This window comes from Simochromis diagramma, unplaced genomic scaffold, assembly GCF_900408965.1.
Source record: "Simochromis diagramma unplaced genomic scaffold, fSimDia1.1 OVJJ01000481.1, whole genome shotgun sequence".
NCBI lineage: Eukaryota > Metazoa > Chordata > Actinopteri > Cichliformes > Cichlidae > Simochromis > Simochromis diagramma.
The window spans coordinates 1,636,038-1,657,607 of NW_024386898.1; the positions used below are offsets into that span (position 1 = coordinate 1,636,038).

General features: G+C 43.2%; 1 protein-coding gene across 4 annotated transcripts in view; it reads right to left on the minus strand.

Moving 5' to 3' along the window:
- The window catches only part of LOC120735203 (signal-induced proliferation-associated 1-like protein 2), a 76,817-nt gene that overhangs the window by 42,793 nt on the left and 12,454 nt on the right, over positions 1-21,570 (minus strand). For 3 of the 4 annotated variants that reach the window (XM_040034403.1, XM_040034401.1, XM_040034402.1), the window contains exons 1-3: positions 9,446-10,458; positions 5,022-5,155; positions 3,780-3,968 (exon numbers count right to left, since the gene is read on the minus strand). In XM_040034403.1, the coding sequence (XP_039890337.1) occupies positions 3,780-3,968; positions 5,022-5,155; positions 9,446-10,352 (1,230 nt within the window). In that variant the 5' untranslated portion in view covers positions 10,353-10,458. Of the gene's footprint in view, positions 1-3,779; positions 3,969-5,021; positions 5,156-9,445; positions 10,590-10,626; positions 11,219-21,570 lie in introns of those variants that run through there. The other variant, XM_040034404.1, reaches the window with a different exon arrangement.

The following is a 21,570-nucleotide window of genomic DNA, read 5'->3' on the forward strand; positions in this document are numbered from 1 at the left end:
GATACTTTTGTAGCTGTGAAATACTAGGAAGATTGTTTAACAAATGTGTCTACATACAGATATACAGACGTCTTGTTTATTGAGAAGACCATCTAAAGGCATAGAAAAGGGAGCCAAATCTCTCAAGTTTCCACCACAAGCGTTGCTGTAATTCAGAAATGTCTGATATGAACTCATCTCCTCAAGAGACAGGAAGAAATAAAACATCTGGAGTGATTCTCTTGTGAGATTAGTGTGAGAGCATCTCTCCACTACATGAGTTCTAAGGCTTACACCCTCCCAATGATGGCAGAAGATGGAAAGAAAAAAAAAAGGGTCAAGGGTGGAAACAAATAGATGAGGAGGCAGCCCCTTGCGTTTGGCACCTGTTGCCCTTTATTCACAGCTTCACCTTCATCTTGACCCAGAGTCAATGTGTCGGTACGGCGGGAAGAAAGGGTTTCTCTGAATGTGGATGCTGACAAATGGTCTATATACTGAAACAAATTGGAATTGTCTTTTTCCTCCGTTACAGGTTATGATTTCCCGGTGTACTCCTGACACTGTTGTCATGGTGACTTCCTCCCATCAGGCAGTCTGTTCTGCACTAAAGCTCCTGCGGTTACCAAAAGCTATTATACCATCAAGCCCCGTGGAAATGGCATGATGTGCAATGATGTGGCCTTCTGTCTTTTATCCTGTGTGATATGGACTCGCTTGACCTCCAGCTCCTCTTAACAGCCTAACCGATAGGGAGGGTAATCACATTAACCTTTGGGGCGAATTTGAAAAGTGCAAGCACACAGGACATATAGCAAAGATACAGATGAGTAGTGCTCCTTCGGTGAAGCTTGTTGCATCACCGTCTGTGATGGCTCTTTTTGGAGTGGCATTAGCTTCTGTTAAGGTGGAGCTGTATCCCATTTAACAGATCTTGCCAAAGATCTTAGCAAAGAAAGCATCTCCAATTTTTCTCCATCTGTCCAGAGCTGCAGGGCGTTGAAAACTGAACTCCTGCTCATTCATTTAAACAAAAGCTGAAACTAAAATAAGAACGCACAAACAACAAAAGACACATAATGAGTGGAGAAAGAAATTGGGACAGTGTTTCCCCCGGAGAGCTCTGAGCGGCTCCTGAGGGATGGCGTGGTGTGACATATGTCTGCGCTGCAGTGTCCTGATGCAGCAAAAAACAAAATGTGGCTACTTAAACCTGGCTACAATCACCACGCACCACTACACAAACATCTGCTGGGGTTATTGCATTAAAGTGTCACTACAGAAACTTCTCCAACTTTCAATGTAAGGCCAGGGGATTTTAAAAAATGCAGTGTTTGTAATTGCAAAATTTCCTGCACTTATTCTTTGTTTATGCTATGAATGCGATCACTGCAGGGAGATTAGCTTTCTAGGTTAGGGAGAATATCATCTGTCAAACATAACTTAGAGGAAAAGGTCAGTAACTGTTCTCTGACCTCCTCAACGTTGTCATTACTGTCATGACACACTTATATTTTCCTCTCACTTTCAAATTTATGAGTATTACCAGTGCTTGTAAATTCACAACTTTCATTTTCTAACTGACACAGATAATAATAAACTAAAGAATTTTAATTTTCCAGATTTGAGTCTTTAGATTGAAACAGCAGATACGCATTGAAAAATCAATGGCTTACAAAAAAACCAAAACCTAATTTGTAAATTTCTTACGCAAGATCGCATCTCTAAATCTCATTAGCTGCCAACTCCTTTTCCACAGTCCATCTGCGCACAGTCAATTCACTGTGATCTACAATGAGATCTAAAATACATTCACATATGCTCTCTTCTCTTCTTACGTCCTAGGCTGTTACGGCGCAGTCTACAAGGCCGCATTCAGGGATATTCTTTTTGCAGATGCAGGAGACCCTCTCTGACTCTGTTCACAGCAAGAGGAAGCATTTAACAAAGAGACTAACATCTAACATCTAACATCTCCAAAGAAATGCGCGCGCGCACACAAATCCTCAAAAAATATGCACTTTAGGGGGGAAAAAAAAAGTCAGGCAGATCATCAGGCTGCAGTTCTTCCTGTCCCGTATCAGCTTCCTCACATAAACACATTAGAGGGGCGGTCAAAGTCCAGCTTGGTTAAAAAGCAGATTAAGGAGTGCCTGACATATTGAACATTTGCCCGGCAAGAATAACATTAATGATTATAACAGGAGTGTGCAAAAATACTGACATCCAAATATAAAACTGGCTTCCACTGGGCTTTTGGTTTGAGGTCTGCGCAGAGGAGTGCCAACTGGAAGAGCTTCAAGCCCCACTTAGCCTGGGCTCTCCTCCTCTGAAGGCAGTTTCTTGAGATTATTTTATTGCTTTTTTTGCCTCCCATGTGTCAGTTTCATCATCTATCAAACTCTTTATCTGCAGACATGGGGAGTCGCATGGCAGGTGAACAAACCCCTGTAACATCTGGTGGGAAGAACTTCCTCAAAGCACTTATTTACAAAGTTACTTTGACATAATTGGACACATAGAGCCTGCCACCGTGAGTGCATTTAACTTGCTTTAGAGAGGACACTTCATTGCTCTTGTTTATGTGTGTAACGAAATCCTAACACAGAAGAGGGTCTTGGCTGACACTTTCTATTATAAGAACCTTTCCCCTGTCAATTGGAAGGATGGGCGCACGCTAACGAATGTAATTAAACTAATAAGCAGACAATTCTCTGATGGTGAAACAAGTATCACCCCTGGCTAATCCTTCCACTCTCCATTCCATCTTTTTTTCCCCCAGTTTCATTACATGAGAAATTAAAGGCCTTCCGATCACGCAATGAATCTGTGACAGCTGTGAATATAGAGAGCCCATATCACTATTAGCAATTTTATTCAAACAGAGATAATGCAAGATGACACCCTCCACCGTCTGAGCAGCATACCAAATCTCCTGCTGTCAGGCAAAGTAGGCTGTCAAAAGTAAGTTACTCTAACTTGTGTGCAAGTGTCCTATCAGCACAACAAGTGTGCCAAAAACAGATGGTGCTGGCTGCAGAGAGTACAGGACTTCTATTGATTCTATTTAAGCGTGATATTGTCTGCACCTCGGCCCAGGAGTCTGTGTTATCTATCTATAACAAGCAGCCCGTATATAGGACAAAGATTCCTGCTATTTGAAGTTAATCCCTCCCAGTTTCCTTCTATAGCTGAGGTAAATGTCACAAATAGAGACACATACGCCTGAAATATGGAGCGTGATGTGCTAATGCAGTCAAAACAATCTTTCGTTTCTGATATGTGGCTGCGGTGGCTTTAAAATTAAACAGCTGGAAAATCTCTGGACAGACGAGGCTTTCTTCCCTCCTCAGAGAAAGATTTCACATACAGAGACGCACGTTTGTTAACCTGCTGTATCTTGTTAGCGTAATCTGTCTAGGTTTTGTGAAGAGGTTGTGTGATTCACTATTGTTTGTCCAGATGCAGTGACCTCCTGGAGTGCTGGTTGGCAGCCTCACAGTTATGACTCCACAGTGAGTCACTTCGTCTCGACAAGTAGTAGTCCTGCATGTAATGCATCACCCCGTAAAACTACAAATGGTAGTATTTACGCAATTTTTTTTTTTTTTTTTGGGAGGGGGGGGGGTTGTCTTAAAAAAGGAAGAACCATATGTATACATATCTTAAAATGCAAGGCACCAAGTATTAATCATCAAGGCACTGAACCTCAGATTACCCCGTTAAATCATCAGCAGCAGCAAAAATCTGTGGTAGCACTCAAAACACGGTTCAAGAGGACATCTCAATGTATTATTCACCCCTTGCTCATCCAGCTTGAGGAGCTGTTCCGGGACTTTGGGAGAGTTCATGGCCAGCCTCAGACACTGGATATTCAGCTCAGGGATGACGTATTCAAGTACTTCTTTGAGCGGCAGCCCGCGGGCCGTCCCGTGTCTCGCCGTGGATGGAATGGCATCCTCCAGGATGGCACCACGGAGGGTGGTCAGCTGGCAGGAAAGACAGATGGTGAGGATTTGTCCAGTAAAGTTAACAGTCATATAAACTCCTACTTGTACAGTGTGATAGGGTTGGGTCAGGTATGCTTCCATATGCTGACTGGTGTTAAGGGTAATGACTACATTATGACTCTGGACAGCATTAAGGAACTCAAATTCTAAATAATTGAGACAGGCTAACTGAATACTAGATGTTTGTGTGCCAGTAAACACTTTCAAAACAACAACATCCAAATTTCCATTTGCACAGCCTGTTAACATGTCAGCAGTCAACTGCGGTCCAATAAAAAGGCTTTCCGAAAAGTAGACTTATATAGCAGAGGAAGGAAGAGAGAGCGATGTGGGGCAGGTCGCGCAGAGAGAGAGCAATGAGGCTAAATGACAGGAGTACATGCAAATAGATGCTCCAGCGGTCGAGGAGTTAAAACATTGCCTGCGTGCCACTTGCAGGGCTACCATGACCCAGATACATTGTTTTATCGTGGGAGTGGTGCTTTAAACCGAGAAGGGCACTGGATATCAGTGACATTTTCCTGCCTGACGCATCTGTTGCACCTGAATTATTCAGTGAATGAGACAAGCCAGCATCAATCAAGACGATACGGTCCCACCAGGGACACCAGGACTCTGCCTCTCCGTTTTTTAGGATTAATCAGGTTGTGTGTTCATCGGGGTGTGTGAAAGTGAGCGAAGGCGGGCAACTACACACCTCTGATACACTGTATCAGTATTTGCATTAATGGCCAACTGAGTCACAACTGGCACCGAATCACTGGACACATTAGTGCAGATTTAAGAGGGCAGAGAAGTTTCCTGTTGTTTTCGGGGGTACTGAAGCATTCCTGGACTCTTGTACTGCTTGACTGAGCCGCAGGCCGAGTGACCTTAACGTGTCTCACTGAATGTGATATGAGAAATATGAAAAATCCATGTTCGCGCTAGTAAACAATTCTTCAATAAATTGACAGGTCATGAAGGTTCTCCAATCATGCATCCATAATGTAAGCAGTGAGCGAAAAGTGCACATCAGTGTATTATCGTTACCTGACTGGTTCTAAAGGTGACCCGATAGTTGTACTGCATCCCTTCCTTATCCCTTCCATCGTCTAGCTTCTCCCTGCGGATGCTGACTGCCACGGGTCCAAGATGGTCATCTACACCGAAATAATTCTGATGCTCTGGAGGGAGAGAAAAAGATATAAAATTAAATGAGAGTTATGCATGTTATCAGACATTATGTTAGCTGGTGAAAGAAAGAAAGCTTAAATATAAATAAAGTAATAATAAATTACAGATTTTTAATAAAACACGTAATCAAATTACTGCTGTGGTTTCAGTAGATTATCTGTTTACCTATATACACTCACAGACGAGCTGATTAGTTACATCTGTTCAACAAAGATCTCATCAGCCAGTCACATAGCAGTAACTCAATGCATTTAGATATGTATACACGGCAAAGACGACCTGCTGAAGTTGAAACTAAGCACCACGATGAGGTAAAAGGTGATTAAAGTGACTTTGAATGTGGCATTATCAGAGCTGGGATGTGTATTTGTCAAATTATCAATCTACTGGGATTTTTTCATGGCCATCTCAAGTGTTTACAGAGAAAGGTCTGAAAAGGAGGGGGGGGAAACATCGAGCAAGCAGCAGTTTCTGGGTGAAAAAGCCTTCCTGATGGAAGAGGTCGGAGGAGAATGTTCAGAGCTGACAGGAAGGCAACAATAACTCAAACAACCACTTCTTACAACCAAGCAATGCAGCAGAGCTTCTTTGAACGTACAGCACATTAAACCTTGAAGATGGGCTACAGCAGCAGAACACACCGAGGGCCACTCCAGTCAACATAAAACTGAAGCTACAGCCTGTTACTCCATCCTGCATTATCTCAAGTGGTTCAGGCTGGGGGTATGTGGTTATTTTCTTGCCATATTTTGGACTCCTTAGTACCAACTGAGCATCATTTAAATGCCACCTGAGTGTGTTGCTGATCATGTCCATCCCTTTATGCCCTACAGCGTATTCACCTTCTGATGGCTGCTTCCTTTAGGATAATGGATCATGTCACAAAGCTCAAATCATCGTAAACTAGTTTCTTGAACATGACTGAGTTCATTCAAATGGTCTTTACAGTCACCAGATTTCAATCCAGTAGAGCAAGAGCAGAGTTCACATCATGGATCTCCAGCTACTGTGTGATGCTGTTGTGTCCCTGAGCCTGAGTCTGCCAGCAGTCTCTTTCTGATAAAAAGGGATTTTTTCTTCCCCAGCATCACCAAGTACTTGCTTATATAGAGTCATTGGCCATTGCTTTGTAATAAAGCACTGATAAGACTGCTGCTGCAATTCGGCACTAAATAAATAAAACCCACATGCTCCACATGGCATTGAGTTTTGCACAATGCAGACACACGCAGACTGAAGCACAGACATGACATAATGTCTTAATATAAGTCTGCATCAATACATTTATGACCTTAATAATACATCAGGTCATTTCAAAAGAAATTTAATTCAGTTTTCTATTCTGAAGTGAAGTGCATGCATGACGCATAACATCCATAACTGAATGAAGCAGACGCTCAGGACGCCCACAGAACATGCAAACGTTTTTTTTTTCTCTTGTTGTTGTTCTGTCATTTTAAATTAATGGACTGTTCTGCCCCATAAGTCACGTTCCCACAGCTACTACTACGACTACTACTACTGCAGCAGCAACCCTTGACTTTGTTCTCATGCTAGAAATGAATGATGCAGAAGTCGAGCTTTGCACTTTATAAATGGCATGTACTCGTATGCTTATTAGATAGATGACCACGCGGGTAAGAATGGTGTTAGAAAAACACTGCACCAACATTCAAATCCTGGTAGAGATTGGATCACATGACTGGGGGGGGGAAATCACTGCGAAGATGTTGGTGTTGGTCTATACATCCATCAGTTATATCAACAATCATGGCATGAAAACTAGTAAATCTAGTAAATCTGGTGTAATCCCAGAAAAACATTTATTGAGTGCACACTCAAAATTTCATGTTTCGATCTACTTTGCTCAAAAACCCAAGGCAAGATTTTCAGGAAATTTCCAGGGGATTTTCATGGCTTTGGGTAAATCTGATGTTTCCAGTAACCTCCTCACCCCTCCAGTGTGCTGAAAATATCAAAATGTGACGGGCAGATTCTCATTACTTTTCTTTGCCCCCTTTATGCCCCCTGAAGGATGAATACTTTTTTCATTTATGGACAGTCTGTGGTTGTTTCCCCTTTGACACCCTGAGGTCTAGACATTAATTTTCAGAGTAAATTAATAATAATAATGATGGGCAGAATGCCAGCTCTACTGCCTATAGTATCGCTCCAAAGGAGTCGAGTCTTTTGGCCACATTTCTTATACGGTCGTTAATTCTTTCCATCAGTTATTGTGCTGATTTAATGAAAAATTCACTACATGACAAGGATTACTAGCTGGGCTTTAGTCTTTTCAGCTCTAAGCACCATAAGAACCAGTACTAATTTCTTTGTTGACACACAATGCATGCGTGCGTACATGTGCATGTGTGTGTGTGCGCATGAATGTGTGTAGGCACACATATAAGAGGGCCTTGAGCAAACACTCCCTTAATCCAGGCTAAAGCTGAGGAGAAAGACCTGGATTCAACAGCTAAAAGAAAAACCTCAGCAGGGTCCACAAAGCAGTGACATTCACAGAGAGATTTCTGCAGAAGTTTTCGATATTACATCCACGCCATGGAGTGCAAGCTGTGTTAAATAGCGTGGTTCTTGTCACTGTAGCATAAACAGTGGAGCAAAATGCACATCGGCATTAATAATAAATTATCCTTATGGAGGGAAAGTAGGGTTAACTGTCTGACGAATGCTTGTCAGGGACAGAGTTCTGCAGGGAAATGTAAGGCATACGGTCAAATGGTGGTGGTGGGGGGGCTGTGTAGCAACGGAGGTCTCAAGGCATCCAAATACCAGGAGCACAGTGAGTCAGACAGTGCTGACTTTAGAGGGAAGCTTTTTGTCAACACATTTCTTTAGCATGTCAGCGGTGCCCATCACATGGTGCTGACATTTTGCCAAAGGTTGCAAATTGGATGACTTTGATTTTTCATGTCAAATAATGCCCCCTTCTCGTTTTGCTGTTAATCCACACCACAGAAACACCTTAAATAAATCTTTGAAAGTCCAACACTGTGAGCCCCTTCTTCTGTACATTTAGTGCTCCAAGCTTAATTTCAAGCCTTGCATGTCAGTAAGAGATGGTTTACATTGCCCTCTGCACATCTCAGTGTCAACCCAAACACCTAATGTGACCATGACCTGTACATAGTGAAGGTTGACCCATTTTGTGTGAAGGAAGCATTGTGTCCATTAGGGGAAAAACCACTCCGGTTGCCAAGGGAAGCAGGGCTTTAGGCAATCAATTGGATCAATGTTCAGTCCAGGTTGATGAAAGCCTGCTGAGAAATAGTGACATGTAGTCATGTTTGTGTGAGTGTGTCTTTGCTGTGAAGCGCAGGTGATGACAGACCTGTCTAGTCAATAAAACACCTTATTTTAAAAAAAGGAAAAAGGCAGTGGCTATATTTCCATACTGTGAAAGAGGCATCCTACCCTAAAGACTAAGGTCTTCATGAAAATGCCCTGTTATACACAGGCCTGCATTGCTGTGAATGCAGGCTAAATAAATGCACAACCCAAATCCAGAACCCAGCTTTGATGTGAGTATTAGCAGGGCATTTGGGCAATTATCAACATGTCTCTCAGAGACAGATTTTTATTCAGAGTGTCTTTTTGAAGAGGTTAAGGCATCTCAGAGTGTGAAAGGTGAAGCAGCTGTTTTCTATGGTGGGGGCAGGCTTAAGACGGGGTAACTCTATCTGCTGAGACCAGCGAGCACAGATTGCACAGAGAAGTGGGAAAAACAGATATGTATAATGCGGCGATGGGTCGGGGTCAGCACGTCTCGTAGGTGTTTTAATGAGGAGAACTGGGACCTTGGCGTAGCTCTGCTGACCCTAAAGTTTCATATGAGGAGACCTCGTACTCTTAGTCCCTGCAGGGAACAGCTGCAGTACACCCTCTCACTCACCTCTCTCTTTTTCACATGACTAATCGCAGTTTCTCCGCAGGGTTCGGAGTAATATCAGAGGGAGGACATGACCGCTCCTCTGCTGAGGAAGTGAAACACACGCCCTCGCACCCAACACAAGCCTGCTATTGTTCTGGACTTTATTTCATGTGCTTGTACAAAAAACAACTGGGACGTTGAGATATTTGACCCTGTGAGATGAGGCTGTTCCATCTGGGAACTAGCTTCCCCACAGGTGACTGAAGAAGTCTTACTTTATAAAAATGTAGCTGGCCTGGAAAGTTTAATAGTCCTCAACAGTGAGTCACACAAATCCTGCTGCATCATCACTTTTAACTATCTGTAAAAACAGAAATTAGCTCCTTACCTCTCCCGTAGAAGAATTTGTGGTAGTAGTATGCTCCAAGGTCAATGTGCTCGATGATGTAGCGTTTGACCTTTTCCCTGTGGATTGGCTGGTTTTCTCGAGGCACCTCCAGCACAGAAACTCCTGCGTTGGTGCAGTGTGAACTTAAGGACGACTCGAAAGAGCAGCTCTCTGACAAACCGCTGTAGTTGACACTGTTGGCTCTGGAGAGGGAGATCTTCCTCTCGCTCTCGCCACCAATCTCATTGCGAAAGTGCGGGCAACTCAGCACCAAGCTGTTGCTCTTCCCGTCCCCCTCGTCTGCATCCAGGTTCTCCTTTGGGTTCAAGTCCTCTCTGCTGCCCAGTGGAGACTCAAACATGGGGGTATTGGCACTGTTGCATCCTGCTGCTCCACCATCGGCTCCTGCTCCAGGTCCAGCACCGCCTCCAACTACGGACACTCCACCAGCTCCGGCTCCAGCTGAGGCGGCTGAGGCACCGGTAGTAGTGTTTTTCCTCTGGCTCAGGTTAGCTCTGCTCGCCACTGCCTCGCTGATGTTAAAAAGCACACTCTGCACATCGTAGTGGGCGAAGCATTTTTGGAAGCTGAGCGGTCGCCGGTCGTCCTCGATTGAGAGCCGCAGTGCGTCACTTTCACTCTTTATGGGCCGAAGTTTCCTGAACAGTGATGTTTCTGACGACTCCGATTTAAGACGTCTCATGAAGGACTTCTCCCGTTCCCGGCTGTAGAGTAGGGAGCTGTCAATGTAGTCATAGCCTGGAATGTGGACTATCTCACCCCTTGCAATTTGTGCTGCTGTCTGCAAGCTGGGGGACAGCGAGGCATCACAGCGCAGCAACTCGGGGAAACCCAGAGGGGGTATACTGCGGTGGTCCAGGGTTTCAACTCGGTAGCCCTTAAGCATGGTGAAGAAGCCATCCCCAGTCAAGCCCTGGCGGTCGATGGAGGATGTGCTGCCGTACTCGCGGTGCAGCGAGGCTCCAGTGTTTGGGTTGACGGCATTCTGGTCCATTACGTCTTCAGAGTCGATGTCACTTATGGTAACGTCACTGTTGCTCCGCTGACGGATAGGGTGCAGACCCTTCAGTGGAGAGTGGCAGAGAAAGTCACTCAGCGTGTATTTGTCAGTGTAGTCCACCTCCTAGACAGACTGCTTCACCTTGGTCTAGTATTTCCACAGTGTGTTCCTGCTGGCCGTTCTGAAACACGGGTATCACACTCTGATAGTTAGGCGAAGGCCGCCCGTCCCATCCGTCTTTTCTTGGCGGCCATTCTGTGACCCTGGCCCTGACACCCATTTTAGGCATTGCCGGAGTACCATTTGTTTTGCCTGCACCATCAGGTTTCCCCTGCATGCTGGAGGCTGGAGGTCCCATGCTATCGCTCAAGGCTTTGAGCTTCCTGCTGAATAGCTCCTCTGACTGCATGACTCTGGAGTATTCTTCTGGGCCTCCCACAATTCCCACAAGGTTAGATTTGTTAGCTGTCACAGGGCTCAAAATACTCATATCCTGCTGGCAGATTCCTTGAAGAGCAGACTTCCAGGACCCTCCTTCATCATGCGACTTGCTCACTGGTGAGCCAAGGAGCAGCCTTTTTCCTGAGTCAACGAAGCAGCCGTCATAACTCACAGAGGACGGGTGGCATGACAATTGGCAAACAGCATTTGGGCGTCAAGGACGAGTGAGTGGGGCGCGCCGTAGCACAGCAGAGCGGAGCCTTCTCTCACAGCGTGTCGCCAATGAATAACGACAGCTGGAGGTGGTAGATCTATAGCACAGAAACACAGAAGAAAGAAAAAATATTTAGCGCACTGCGAGCAGGTTGAAAGGCTTTGAAAAGACATTTTCATTTAAAACAAGTATTTTATTTCTCAGCAGGACTCCAAAATATGGCACAATCAGCTAAGCTAAAAAGAGAAACTGCTGACCCAAATTGTCTGTACCTAGTTATCTTTGTAATAAACTCTCACCACGGGCTACGCTGGGATCTTTCAGGTTTGGAACTACGCCGAGCTTATCGCAGAGTACGAGTAATTTGCATCTTTGGGAGTAGAGAGTGCCATTATAGGTTTATAACTAGATAGATGTATATCATGGATGGTGCTTCTAGCCTATATCTAACAGATGGCGGTGAAGCAAATTACAGCAACAAGAGGCAGATGTTGAACTAAACGTTCGCATGTACCAGTATCTGATCCAACGGCTTGCAGCATCATCAAGCCGGCAAATTATACAGGAGGGATAGTTGGAGAACTGATGCATATTCAACACCAGCTCCACTTTGCCTTTTTATCTGATCTGGTTAGTAGGAAAATTAACAAGGACTTGATGAGGTAAACTGGCTGTGACAAAAGAAAACAAACGAAAAAACAGAGTAGAACTGTAAGACTAATATATATATATTATATATATAATATATATATATATATATATATATATAGTCTACTGCAGCACTGACACAACTTCAGAGGGTAAAGTTTGGCCTATGCTAATTCTGTTAGGGAAGAAAAAGCTCATATCAGATTCAGCAGACTGAACATTCAAGGACGGAGAGAAGGAGAGTGAAGCCACTGGGTATTTCAGATGTTAAAAATACACAAACACGTGGCTTCCACTTAATCTGTAAATAATGCTGCAGAACATCGACTATCAGACTTTTAAAAGCAGGTACGGGTTGGGACAAAGTAATAAAGATACTCATGAAACTCCAAGAAGAAACAAGCAAGTTTCTCTCATCAATCTCATCCCATGCTACGTGTTGTGTTGTAGCTCCAGAGGAGGGGGCAGGTGACGGAGGTGTTATACTGGATTCATCTCTTTACTGACACCGACTTCTGCATTGTTGATCACACTACACTACAGTAGAAACTGCAAGGCTTTCTACACTGACCCAAATGCGTTTTTCTTGTTCTTTGGGGCCAGTGCTGTGCTTCATTTCTTCTGGTACTGCAATCATGTGAAAACCCCTTGAGTTATCAAGTAAAACCCTTGCCATCAAAGAGAACATGGACCAAATCCCCAGTATTCGCTTCAGCGAAGATGGGAAGCTCCGTTAAAGCGTCTTTCTTTGAAAGGTTTCATTGTGAACATGATAAATGATGGTATATGGGCCCAAGGTCCTAGTCTTTCTCTCAGTTCCATCCGCTTGGCCTTTAATATGATCGCTACAGCTTCCAGACAACTGTTTACATTTCTCTGTCATTTACTGCTAAGGAGGGGGGCTAAACTATTTTAGGAAGAAAATGTGGGCCACATCAAGATTAGCTGCAAGCCAGACTAGACCAAATACACTTGGGACGAGTTGGAAACATTTTAATAATAAAGTATTCACTTCTGCCTGGGCCGAATACAGGTTAATGCATGCATGACCTAAATGTGTAGGAACAGGCTGGTAATGACGACTTCTCAGTTACAACAACAGCCAAACTATGTGCAGCCCTCCCTCTCCCACCGGGGGCTTGGGTTGTTATGAGAACGGCTTTATTAACAGGAGCAGGAAAATGCATGTCGTGTCACTATATTTAACAAGGGGCTTAAAGATGAAGGCAGGAAATTGTGTTGCGTCATGCATAATGTAGTGAAGAGAACTGCTGTGGGAAATATGTTTGTCCGTTACAAATGGCAAATGATGAATAATGAAGTATGTGTCTGACTGCCGTGTGGTGAACAATAACAAAGCCACTTATTTTTAATCACAGACAACGCCCGTCTTCAAAGAGCCAAAGCTGCAGATCTTGTAGCAAATATGACTTTATTATTTCTACAATAAATCCTGAGCTATAATTAGGAAGTCTCCCATACACAAAGACATTGTAGATCAAGGTGCATAGCAGTACTTCCATGTGATCCTGCAGGAATTTTTCTGTAGGCCAACACGGAAGTTTGCATCACCCTGGTTTCCTTGACAAACAGCCAATGGGATTTCTTAATAGGCTTTTATGGATTACTGCAGGGAAAAAGCGACTCATGGGTAATAAAAAGTTTGTGATACTGGCATTTTGTTCAGCAACATAATCTCCAATTAATGCAACTTTTATGATTTTTTGAAACATAAATGCAATTGCCAGAAGTAAAATGCTAATGCTATCTTATAAATGAACTACATCACAATTTAATGACTTCATCTTCCCCATCACTGAGCCTCCAAAGCTGCTGAATGTCTCAGGCAATTTTCTGCAGTCTCGTTAGCAAACAAACATCTCAGAGACGTAAAAAGCTTTTCTTGCATATTTTATGTTTTAGAACAAAATGTGATGGTGTCAAAGGCATTTCTTAACCACATCCCTTTTTCCCCCCCTTCAGGCATTTAACTAAACACACATTCAAAAGGCTTACCAATGTCAAGTGCAAAATAGCAAGTCATTTCTGAGTTTAAGAGTCATTCCTGTATATTCCTCTTGCACTCAGCATCATGCGCTTTGCTGTCATGCTGCTCAGCACGTAAACCCTCACTTCCTGAGAGCGGTGTTGTCAGTTTGAGACATTATAATAACCCCCAAACCTCATTTAAGGGAAAGTAGGTAACAATGAATATACGCTAAAAAGGATATTACATCTAGCAAACTAAAACCTTATTTTTACACTTTAACTGGGGGTTATTAAATGTCCTTGGGCACTCTCCACCACCAAGGGTTATGCATACGACTACCACATTTCCCTTTCACTTATATTTTTTCTTATTTGGCGTCGTCTGCTTGCATACTGCAATATTCTGCTGGAAATGAATAATGAAATGCGCGTCTGCCTGCAGTGTAGTGACAATAACAAAGCCTGGAAAAGGTATGCGTTGCACATACCACTGTTACTGTTGCTCGTAGTTAGGTTTCACTCCTACATCACACTCTGTGTACTGACTAGCATGTTAGCATGCAATCTTGGATGCAGCCTACATGCGTAGATCTAGAGCAGTCTGTTTAAAGGCTAACTTTATCCCTAAAGTCTTTGTGAATTGTAAGCCAATACTTAAGAGATATCCACTGCTTTGCAACACTAAACATCCATTATCTCAAGACAACATGGGAGATATCCCCTAGCCAAAACAAACATGGAACCTCAGGGGAAGAAAATATTAAGTAGCTATTCCCATATTTCTATTCCTGCAGCAAGACGGCCATTTTAGATTTTTCCTGGTCAACCAAAATTAATACCAAGTCTCCTTTAAAGGCATGCCAGGGAGCAGTCTCCTGACCGACACCCAGACGTCGACTGAACACCGTTTTTTCCACACTCGCAATTAGAGCGAGTGACAGCAAAATGTGCCACCTGCACAAACAGCTTTATCAGTGGTGACACTCCAATAGACGCTTTTAACGGATGACTGAGGACAGGAGGAACAAAGAAACTGACATACTGTAATGTCAGTGCATGACAACAAAACAGCATGACTGACTTCTCACTGTAGTCTGAGAGAGAAACGGACAGAAATCCTGTCAACACAGACAGAGCAAAGAACAATCAAAGCCTGACGTTTATTAGCGCTGTTTGCAGCATCGCGTCTGCACTTGAACAACTAAAAATGTTGAGGGGCTAAAAATAACTTATAACACTTAAAGGAAAAAAAAATCTATTCTGAGTTTTTGTCTTTCAAGCCAGTCTCTTGAAACAGCAGATTAGCCTATTTAAGTTCATAAAGTCCAGCCTCTCCTTGTTTGTGTTGCTGTCCTGGGGTCAAGCCAGGGTGAGCTGCCCTGGACAGGATAACCCAGTGAACATGGTGGTCTGTGTTTCTCTTTACTTTCTTCTATTAGCCAATTTCCCTTTGACAGTGATTAACGACCCGCACCATGTCTCGACCCCCACCTTCCTCCACCAAGTGAGAGTGCCACAGGCGACTTGGTCAGCAGAATCCGTGCTTCTGTGTGACCTGTTGGGAGAGTGTGTGTTTTCTGTCCTCTTTCTCTCCTTTCTTTTGTTTTGGTCTCCACAAGTGAAACAGCAGATGGAAAGGGGTGAGAGGTCTGCTTTCGCTAAGTGGAGTAATGCATCGCCATTATGGGCGTTTAAGACAAAAGGCCTGGTGAACAGGAGGAAGGAATGGCGAAGGCGAGATGGGAGAGAGGCCTAATTACAGTAATGAACTCATTTTCTGTCTGATGTTGGAGAGTCTGTCTTTCATCTTGGTTCATCCAGAGAGGAGTGGCCCAGCGGTTCTGACAGGTCTTAAAATAATCCTCTGACACTGTGTCCTGATTAAAGGCCCGCCAGATATTAATACGCTGTCAGAAAAGTGAACGTGTTCTGTCCACCACTCTGAGATTAATACTCTTCTTTTGCTAATAGGCCATTTCACCCGAGTGACTGACTTCTGCAGTCACTTGTGCAGAACTGCCACTGCGAGCACGGAGAGGAAGGCTCCCCGAGCAAAAGCATGAAGTGTGCTTTTGTTGGGTTTTGGTTCCAATTCTGCAAATGTTTATAGTTACACATTTATCTAATGGACTAGTAAGGGCACGCTGAGTGAAACCCTGAGCTACTTGAGCTAGTAATGAGAAAACCGGAATTTTGCAAATGGTATTTATGGAAAAAGAGTCACAGTGCCAGGATGTTTGACAAAAACAGCACTGCTCACATCAACGCTGAAGCACTTTGATGCCAGTCGCAAACACTTTCTGAGCGCAACATTATTAAGACTAATCCACTCAGCACTGACAGCACTTCAGGAAATTAGGAACATAGTGTGCACGTGAAAAAAGCAGAACCGTGTCATTAGCCCTTAAAAAAAAAAAAAAAAAAGTTCTTGAGAGGAATACTGCATCTTCGCTTACCCGATTTGTTGGCATCAACGCTCATTTCAGGTAGCAATTGATTCCTGAGTAGCTAAACATGCCACATAATAGCACGCTGTTAGGCCTGGAGTTATCTTTGAAAATATCATGTGCTGCTTAACCTTGAGACGCTCTGCTCGCACGGGTTGAGTAAATCGAGTGTTGCAATTGCTGAAAAGTCACCAAGAAGTCACAATCATTTCAGCAAAATATCAAGATTTGCATGTGTTTGAAGATCACAGGCACAATTTACCTTCAGGTTTTGCCCAGAAAAGACATTTGGCATGATATGTAACAACACCTTCAACTGAGATAATAACCGTCAAAGCAGGAATCGAATTTTCACATTCCTATAAAATGTGGAATCCTCCTGTGTCCAGCCTACTGCACCTCAGGTCAAAGTCAGACGTGTTTACTTAGTCCCGACCAACCTGCCTGGCCACTCTTGCGCCTTTGGGGTGAATGCAGGCCTGTAATTATGGCCAATTATCTTTAATAAAGCCTTGTGTAATTGAGCCACATTAATGCTCCTCTGTTCTCTGCAATCAGGAAGTTGTAGCTGGCCTCGTCCCCAAGATGCCTCAACCTCAGGAGCCGAGGCCAAGCTGCGATGCAGTCACCCTCTCCTCTCCTCCTGCAGCCAAATTAGGGTGCAATGTAGACTAGAGGCCAAGATGATTACATCAATTTTCCAACTCATGGACTTCATCATAAAACGGGTGAGGCAGTGTTGTGATGTGAATGAAATTTACAAGTCCTTCTCAATGAATTTAAAACCTTTTTTTTTTTTTTTTTTTAACCTGCCTTCTGCCATTTTACACTGACATGCTGCAGACAGTCAGACATTAGGATGTGTCTCACTGTGTTCATCATTAACAAGGAGGAAGGGGGGATAAAATCCAAGCGGAAAGCAAACAAACCTGAAGGGACGTTTCACACGCTTCACTGCCCTCAGTTTGATTCCTCAATAAACTTAAAATAAAAACAATAAAATCGCGTTCCATATCACTCCGCACTCAAATGCGATCAAATCAGCGCTGCATACTGTGTTGGCACTTTTCCCTCCAAGGAGTTGATTTAAAACAACGTGGGAGCTCTGATTTCAATCTTCCATTGTCAGCAGCTGCTTGCAACCTTGTGCTGAGAATGGGAGGGGGGGCATGTGCTGGTTTTAGATATTAAATTCATCAGACTCGCAGCAAGAGAAGGTTGGGGCAGAGATATCTGCAACCAGACACGGACATCTCCAATCTGATGGAGGAGAAAAAGGGGGGGTGTAAAAACAAAAAAAACTTGTATTCCAGCTTCACTGGAGCGATTCTTCACCTTAACTGGGTTGTTACAAAAAGAAGAATGAGAGGTTAAGCAGAGAAGGAAAAAAAATAGAATGGGAGTTTTGCCAAAACCAAGCTCAAAGAGATCGGTGCAATTAAAACCACAGAACCAATTAATTGGGCAATGTTATCCTTGAGAGTTCATTACTGGGGCCTGGGAAACCAGGCATGGCACCTTCCCCAAGGCCCTCCGTAACCAAAAGGACACTTGTAAAGAGGTGTTAAGACTGTGTGTATGCGTGTGCGTTACTGATCACATGAACTAAAGCTATGAAAGTATGGACCAAAGAACACGAAATGCACCATTCAACTTCTTCCTTTTTCATCTGCTGCTCCCACAATTCAACCACACAACAGGGAATAATCTCCCACCAGCTCACACTCATATTAAGACTGATGCTAAAGCCCTGCCATTAATGGCCGAAGCCACTCCTTCCTCAACGCGGCGATAGAGCAGTGTATCTGAGCCGGTAAGAACCCAATCATCAAACTCCACCTTCTCTTATTGTGCTTAGACCACCTACCGAACACCGTGATGTGCCAATATTGCCTGCAGGGAGTAATGCTGAGATTTTAATGGCCAGTGTGAATGGAGGGTCACACCCTCAGTGGGCGGTAGGGAAGCTAGTAAAATGAGTCCCAGCCAGCTGCCTTATCAAGCCTAACATGATGAAACTACAGACTATATCAAGCCTTCTTATCCTTTAAAATATTCACATGGTTTGGAAAACACATAAAACAAAATTTAACAATATTAAAAAAAAAAAAACAACAACTCATAAATATTTAGGTTAAGTAGGGTTACGCAAGAAGTAAGCTACGGAATTAAAAATATTACTTCAGCAGGGACCAATTTCACAGTGTTGTCCATCAGCGAGGATAGAGGGATGTGACTGTCACTTACCAAACAGACGGTCAAAATCATCCTCCATTTACCCACTACTTCCCCTCCATCCTTTTTTCCTCATAAGTCACTGTCACTCAAGGCTCTGGTATACTTGGAAATCAAATTTGGCATGTCTTCAAAGGCTCTGGGTGTGTAACTGGGGGTCTGCAGAATTTGCAAGTCACACAGAATGAAGGCCAGAAATCCTGACAGTTGTGCTTAAAATGAACACCCACACACACAGGCACACACACACACACACACACACACACAGAACTGGATGTGGTTCTGCATTACAACAACAATAAGCAAATGAGGAGAGGGCATGTTTGTTCTCTTAACCAAACAAAGAGATTACGCTTTTCTAACAACACATCAAGAGAAGAAGAGCTGCTGAATGCCAGCTTCCCCTTGAATGACATGCCAAAATGAGTGAGCCTATTCAAAAAAAAAAAAAAAAACCTCTCTTTAGCATTTAACACTTAAAAAAGGTAATACTTCAAGAATGCAAATAAGTGAACTTGGGGTAACTTATTTCATTATATGAAATGGAGACAGCTTAGGGTCCTTCTGGTTTTAATTTGGATCATGAGTCATTGGTAATTGCAGGTCAACTCAGTGACTAAATAAACAATAGGTTGCATGGTCCACAAAGTACATGCACAACAAAGACCACATCTTTAAGAAGAAGGGAAAAAACCCCACACACAGAGCGGAGACCGTTAACTAGCTAGAATTGCTGTGGACAAGATTTTGCAAACATCTCAGCAAGTTCTGACTTGTAGCGATCAAAGCCAAACGCTGGGCAGTTTATTTGTCGCAAACCTGTCCTGTAGACTGTGAGAACATTTGTCTATGAGTGTACCATCAGCACCAACATCTTTTAGTACTAATCTGCCATCTCATTTTTCTGTCATATTCCCCATATGTGTACTGTGCACAGCCTCCGACACTGTAAAAGCTCAAACAAAAACAAATTAAGAACTTCAGTCAAAGGGTCATTGTAAGTTTGTTAACCCTCTCAAGGCAGGCGTTGCAGATTTGCAACAGTTAAAAACTAACAACCTGATTACCCCACATACATATTTTATGAGTTTTTTTTTTTTTTTACTCAGAAGTACCACTGCAGGACTTGGTTGTGCATTAGCAACAAAAAGTTTAATTTGAGCCTGAGAGGGTTAAATTTAACGTCACTATTCATATTTAGTCATGCATCTAGAGTAGCAGCACTTGCGGTACTAATTTAAAAAAAAAAAAAAAAAAAAAAAAAAAAACCCACAATCCCAGATGTTTTATTGCAGGGTTGGATTTCAACTCATAACCTTCTGTTTGATAAGCAAAGATGATGTACTGCCATGTGATGTGCTAACAACCGCTGTATCCACTTCAAGATACATCTCAAAAGTACTGTATTACTTTACCCATTGGGTCGCTGTGAAAAAGAATGTTCCACTTACTTTCTTGTTACATATTTAGACATGTTTCCATTTCCTTTAATGCACTATTATCAGCTAGGCACTGGCATATATACACAGTTGGTACACTGTGTCACCCCAAGCTTTCTGGAACCAACAGTTGCTGTTGTTTCTATGGAAAATACACAACCTGCTATACCAGATTTTCTCAACTTGACATTTACAGTTGATTTCACCAGTGTTTTCAAACACAGAAGTTGTCTTAACAGGCCAGCTATACTAATAATGTCAGAGTGCTACTCTCTTTGGCAAGTGTCATTTTTTAAATATGCGCCAGAAAGAATGACACCATCCATGAAGTGATTTTCTGAAGGACAGTCCCTGGACTCCTATTTTTCTGTGATCTAGCTCCACATTTAGACTGAATTCAGTCCAAGATTGTTGACTCACTTGGTAACTAAACTTTTTGTAGAGGAAACCTGATATTTACCCTTTTAGGTCATATCAGCTTAGAAGAAATACATCTAAAACACACATACACACAAAAACATTCATTTTGAATTTGGACTTTTTACAGTGCAAACCATCTACAGAAACAAGGGCATCACCGCTGAAAAGTCTGACACAATCCAATATGCCTGGCACTGCCCATAATTACACAACCACACAAACACATGCAGTGACCTCATGAGAGAGTGATGATTGGCATGACAGCAGCAGCGGAGATTAAAGACATAAAATGTTACAAAAGAGTGGAGCCTGAGTTCATATGGGTGTGTGCTTGTGGAGAGAGAGGCTCTGAAGCGAAGCAACTTCCACAGGAGCATGAGAGACAATTAGAGGTTTGTTTTCTTTTTTATATCTCAGCGCATCCAGACCTTAGTTGAACCAACAGAAGACGAACAAGTAGGAAAGATTTAAAAGAAGAAGAAAAAAAGGAGGTCAGACAGCACAGAGTAAACTATACTCTCACCCACTCACCCTTCACCCAGCCTGACAATGCACTGTGGGAAATGCCCACATTTACTAATGCCCAGTCAGTGCCGCAGGTGCACAGGTTTTAGGAGTAAAGAAGCTATTGGAAAGGGGAAAAAAAGACCAGAAAGCGCCCACCAAAGTATCTGCAGGAATCTAACCTCTGGCATAAGTGCAGCTTCAAAAGAAGTCTCTTTATGCTCTGTCTGCATTTTGATCTATATAAAACTCAAGTAAAAATCCTTTCACCTGTTTCCCTTCTGGATCAAGTGGACTAGATGGGAAGCTTTTCAAAGAGGAAGTTGCTTCATACCAGAATCAGACTTTTATACTTCCACAGCATCCTAAAATTGAACGGCTTTCCACAGACACAAGATGGAAAACGGCTGGAATACAAGTGGCAGTAGAGACATTTTCCGAGCTGAGCCGAATCTGATAATCTGCTTCTGTGGCTGCAGCTCTAACCCGAGGTGACGGTCCTCCAGCAGTTACCGAGCCACACCTCATCTGTCAACAGCTATGCTCTCACATGTACAATTAAACAAAAGATAGCTGTTTGCTTCGCTGTGGAGTTTGCGGTTTGGGCCGGTGGTTATTTGTAGCCTTAGTCTTATCAGGGAGGCGGCTTACATGAACATGAACACGCAGTCCGTTTTCCTACACCAGCGCGCCCTGAAGCCTGCTCTGCTTTGTGCTGGCTGTAGCTCCATCTGGAATGTGCTGGCTACAGCCGAGTCTGAGGCTCA